The 5551-nt window shown below is 38.6% G+C and overlaps 1 protein-coding gene across 1 annotated transcript; it reads left to right on the top strand.

Moving 5' to 3' along the window:
• Window positions 1-3928: 3928 nt before the first annotated feature.
• LOC103751322 (olfactory receptor 14A16-like) lies at window positions 3929-4882 on the top strand. Its single transcript, XM_008854709.1, has one exon. The coding sequence runs from the start codon at window positions 3929-3931 to the stop codon at window positions 4880-4882; it is 954 nt and encodes a 317-aa protein (XP_008852931.1).
• Window positions 4883-5551: the final 669 nt, after the last annotated feature.

Genomic DNA, 5551 nt, shown 5'->3' with positions numbered 1-5551 from the left:
TGTATATGATACTAGGCAAATAATACTTCAATGATAATTTTTGTAATTGCAATTATAGCTGTGATACTTGTACTTATGTGTAAATTTGGGGGTATATTATTTAAGGAAAAGTGAGAATTTTGCATGTTACCTCCGGTATATCTTCATTTTGAAAGATATTCCTGATCACAGTGTAGACTTTCTAACCCCAGGGGAAGCACAGAAATAAATACTATATAAATAAAAGACAGAAATACCAAGTCCAAATTAATGGACACCCAGAAAACACATATGACTTCAAGGTTTTAACGAAAGTTTAGACATATCAATGTTTCCTTTGGATTGCAATGGGCAGCAGTCCAAGTGCACTGGACACAGTCTGGCATGTCTCTGCTCAGGAGGCCAGATAGGAGTTTCAGAGACCTACTCCAGAAAGAGTCAGAGCAAGAGCATGTAGTGTGAGGCAGGAGGGGTAGGACCATGCTGCAATTCTCAGCCCCATGACCATTGTATTTCATCTGTAATCCATTGCTTTCCCTGCCGGGTGAAGTGCACCACTGAAAATTATTTTTGTCTCATTAAAAAGTGAACATTTTAGATAACTTCAAATTCACAAAGTTTCTCTCTCACACCGCGGGTAGTACAAGAGTGGAAGACTAAAACAAAAGGTGACATTTTGAATTCTTCCAGGTACATTTGAAATCTGGGACTTCATATATTGTGGAAACAGAAATGGGGAGGAGCGTGTACAGCCAGGTAAATGCATAGAACTCTATTTTCTATGTAAGAGCTTCCAAGCAAGAGCTGATTATGCAAAGTCCAAATTTCCTTTGCACTGTTCACCTGAATTTCAGATTTAAAAACCTTAAAATTATATAGTATATTTCAGATATACAGAGTTCAGTGTGGTATTTTGATGAAGTTGTATAATAGGAAATGATCCAATCAGACTAATTGACATTTGTATTTGGAAACACATTTGTGTTTGTTTTTCTAATTTTTAATTAATTATTTAAGATTCCATGCTATGTATTTTAATCACTTTCACCACTAACTCATGAGACAAATTTCTCCCCCTTTACCCACAGCTTCATCATGTCCTGCTTTATAAAAAAAATTACCTGTAAATTCCTATTTGAGATCTCCTTGTTTTTATGAGTGTGTTTCTTCTCTAGAGCATGGTTGACCTACGAGAAGACATACCCCCTACAAATCTGACTGTTTTCTCCAGAAGCCATCACCTGTTCATAGCTCCTCAGTTAGGGGCAGGTTTTCATGAACTTCTGACCACTCCATGCTGAGATGTTGACTAGTCTGATCTTGTGCAGGCAACAGACTTGGGAGTGGGAGTGATATAAATGTCCCATTTGTTCCTGAATGCTCCACTGACACTTATTCTCTGTACTTTTTCCATTTGTGAATTTCTGTATTAATCACTGTCTTTTTCACAAAGAAACTTCTCTGATGAGATCCAAAAACTTAGCTAATCTATGGGTAGAAAGATACATTTTCTGGACTTCGTGGTGCACACCATTTTTCCTAGCCCTTAGGTGGCAGAAACAGGCAGATCTCTGTGAGACGGAGGCCAGTCTGGTCTACATAGGAAGCTTAAGGCCAGCTGGGGCTAGAGGAAGACCCTGCCTCAGAAACATAGCCCTAAAAGGAAGATACAAATTTAGATAGCACTTTGATATTTTGTCCATTTAGCAGAATAATAGGAGTAGATTTAACACTGGGACCTATGAGCTTCCCAAACATGGGTTCTTGGATATATTTACAGGACCAAGCTTGTATTCCCTTAAGTGGTGCGGGCCTTCAAGCTAGTTAGAAAGTAATTAGTTATCCTCATAATACCTTGGGCACTATTTCACCCATGGCTGTATCTTGCCAACATGCTCAGTATTGCAGTTCTAAGCTTTCACAAGCAGGTAAGACTGCTGATAATTTTACCCCCAGCAGAGAAAGAATTATTGTGTCCTTGTATTGGGATATTTTCACACTTGTCTTTTGCCAGGTGATTCCTGGAAGTCACATTGGGAGATTTCATAGACCTTGTCACTTTGTATTCATGATCCAGTACCCTGTAGTACAACTGCCGCATGGTCATTTTTGATATGTACAAGAACACATTGTCTGCACACAGTGATTTCATCTGCTTATGGAGCTATGTTTAATGGCATTTCAAACAAAGAAAATAAGAGATCATCTAACACTCATGCCAGTAAAAATTCGATTAAGAGTCAACAATGAATCATCATATAAAATAAAGATACTGAGAGAAAACACAGAAAACTGAAAGGCATCTTCTCCTATTGTTCGCATGTGTGCAGAGGAATAACATTTTAGGCTTCTTTGCTTGGTTCACCATACATATGTGGGAACAACAATAGCAACACCAAGGTGAAAGAATTGTTGAGAGGTCCAAACAGGGTTGAAGTCCAGCATCCAAGTAGCATCTACAAACATAGAATTGAATCGGTATTCTGCTGAGCCTAAAACAGTAAGGCTATGTGAGAGATGGAAGTTTCTGTTGAGAATCAGAATCCAAACTAATCACTTAAGAAACAAATCCAGTCAGTAATTAAAAACACATAAATTTTTTTTAAAGAATCAGAAACTGGAGAGATGGCTCAGCAGATAATAGAGCTGGCTGCTCTTACAGAGGACCCAGGTTCAATTCCTAATACCCACCAGGCGTCTAAAAATCCATCCATAACTCCACTTCCAGCAGGTCTGACATCCTCTTCTGACCTCCTCAGGTATTGCATGAAACGGGTGCACTTACACACATACAGGCAATGCACTCATACACAGAAAATAAAAATAATAAAGTAGTTTTAAAAATTAATCATGATGTTGTAGAAAAATACTTTTTCAATGAATTTCTCCAAATTTCATGCAATATAACTTCTTCATATTTAGACACTTCCCTTACTTTCCTCTCTGCACCCCCTTACTACCCTGCCTGATTTCATGTATCTAATGTATATATCACACCACCCTCATTGAAGGTTTAGTTTTACCCAGTGATATAATTCACCTCTGATCTCATCCTATTTGCTAGAGCCAATTTATTTATTGTCTAGATTTTTGGTATCATTTTCTTCCATCTGGATATTATAATAATATAAATTTCATTTGCAAATGAGATAATAAGTGTCTGTCCATCTGTCAGTGGGAGAGAGAGAGCAAGAAAAGGAGGGAGAGAAACTGAGGGGAGACTGGTGTGTTAAGTGGATAATATTTCTCTATATCCATATGCTTCTCTCAATTATGAATTATTACCCTACATTTTCTCTATAATGATATAATTACAGAACTATAAATATCCTTTTCAAAAATTTTAGACTATATTATCCTCTCAGTTCCTTTACAAATTCATTGTTTTCCAGATAGTTTATCTAGAATTTTAATTCAAGATATATATATATATTATTTTTACTTTATGTGTATGAATGTACTGCCTGTATGTATGTGAGTGCACCCATGATGTGCATTGCTGTGGAGGTCAGAGAGGGCTTCAGATTCCGCTGGAATTGGAGTTAAGGACAGTTTGTAGCAACAATGTGGGTTCTGGGAATCAAACTCGGGTCCTCTGCAAGAGCAGTCAGTCCTCTTAACCCATGAGCCATCTCTCCAGCCCCATCTGGATATATATTTTAAATGCCTTTCTAACATACAAGTCAAAACCATGAACCTGTTGGGAATTTTCAGTCTAAAACTTCCACTCTTTTAGGATCACTGCAATACATATTGAAAGATATATATTGAGACGTTCATGAAGAACATGCATGTATTAAGGAGAATAAAAATGTTCATGTTTTAGAGGAATAATGTAGTAGTTGTGTCTTACAGAAATAAAATGCATTGTTGAAAAGAGGAAGACTCAGCGTGAGCTCTGCATCTGTCTTTTCCTTCTTTGTCCCCCAGTAGGTGAACAGCAGACAACATGACCAACCACACAGTGGACACAGATTTCTTCCTCATGGAATTCTCTCACAGCCATCAGCTCCAGGTGCTCCAGGGCTTCTTGTTTCTGCTGATTTACTTGGTGTCCCTCATGGGGAACCTTCTCATCATCATGCTTGTCACTGTGGAGAAGTGTCTTCATACCCCCATGTACTTCTTCCTGAAGAACTTGTCCTTCCTTGATGTGGGCTTCATTTCAGTCACAGTCCCAAAGCTCATTTTCAATTCTTTGTCTCACAGGAGCACTATCTCTTTCCCAGGATGTGTGTGTCAGGTGATATTCGTGGCTACCTTTGCTGCATCTGAAATTTCCATCCTCACAGCTATGTCCTGTGACCGCTATGTGGCCATCTGTCACCCACTGCACTATGATGCAATCATGAACAGGACAGTCTGTGTGCAGATGGTAGCTGCCTCTTGGCTATTTGGAAGTCTCTTTGGGGCCTTATATTTTTATGGAACCTTCTCTTTATCTTTTTGTGACTCCAGAAAAGTGCCACAGTTCTTCTGTGATGTCCCCTCTCTACTGAAGATTTCCTGCTCAAAGATTCATGTCACCATTGACATTAGTGTCATTGTTGGAATTGTTTATGCATTTCTCTGCTTAGTGTCCATAGTGTTTTCATATATTTACATTTTCAATACATTGTTGAGAATACCCTTGTCACAGGGGAGGTCAAAAGCCTTTTCTACCTGCGTACCCCATCTCATAGTTGTCTCCACATTTTTAGTAGCAGCTGTCATTGCCTATTTGAATCCAGTTCCTGATTATCCACAGCGTTTGGGCATTTTGATATCTGTTTTCTATTGTTTGATGCCTTCATCTATAAATCCTATAATATACAGCCTAAGGAATAAGGAAATCAAAGCTTCTTTGTGGAACTTTTTATGGAAACTTCATAACTATGTGCTTTATAGGGAAAAACAATTATAGTATGTAGAACATGAAATGTTTTTACCCTAACTGCCTATCCAATTTCTACCTCCTTTTCTTATCACACCATCCTCTGAAGAGGTTACCCAAATTGCCAATAGAGAATCAGGATGCAGACCACTCTGTCTTCTTTCATGCTGAGCAGGGATGCAGGGTGAGGCCACTGGAGTACCCCTTCAGTGGGTCTACCTAAAAGACTCCCAAATTGCATAACTCTTACCTCTAAGGGGAAAAGAAAGTCCTTGAATCATGAATAGGTAGGTGATGTGAAGGAGAAGTAAAGGCAAGAGTAATTAGCATTACGAGTTCTTGACAGGGAACTAGAAAACTGTCAGAAAAGGGAAATTTCAAATGTTCATATGAGAGTCCTCTGAAATTTCTTGACAAGGACTTCCAAAAGCATCCCTCAATTGGGTCCCTACTCATTTTTCTTTTGTCTTCCAAGGCTGGACTCTAGAGTGATGGATTCAGGATTTACTTTCAGGTATTTTGATAGCAGTTGGAGTGGTTAGAATCAGTGTCAGTTCCCTCACAAAAGATTCCAGTTAGGGGGAGAAAACAAATTTATCCATCATTTTAGAACAATAGCTGCTTGTCTCCCTTAGCTACAGGTGGCACTACGATATTGGAGACCAAGATTTGAAGTCTTACATCTGAGCAGCACTTTCT

This window comes from Nannospalax galili, unplaced genomic scaffold (assembly GCF_000622305.1).
Source record: "Nannospalax galili isolate Female #2095 unplaced genomic scaffold, S.galili_v1.0 scaffold2507, whole genome shotgun sequence".
Classification (NCBI taxonomy): domain Eukaryota; kingdom Metazoa; phylum Chordata; class Mammalia; order Rodentia; family Spalacidae; genus Nannospalax; species Nannospalax galili.
Note: the sequence above shows the minus strand (reverse complement) of the source record. Positions and strands in the feature narration are given on the sequence as shown.

Bases quoted from the DNA above. Each gene is read 5' to 3' on its own strand.
- LOC103751322 (XM_008854709.1), top strand. From the start codon at position 3,929: ATGACCAACCACACAGTGGACACAGATTTCTTCCTCATGGAATTCTCT.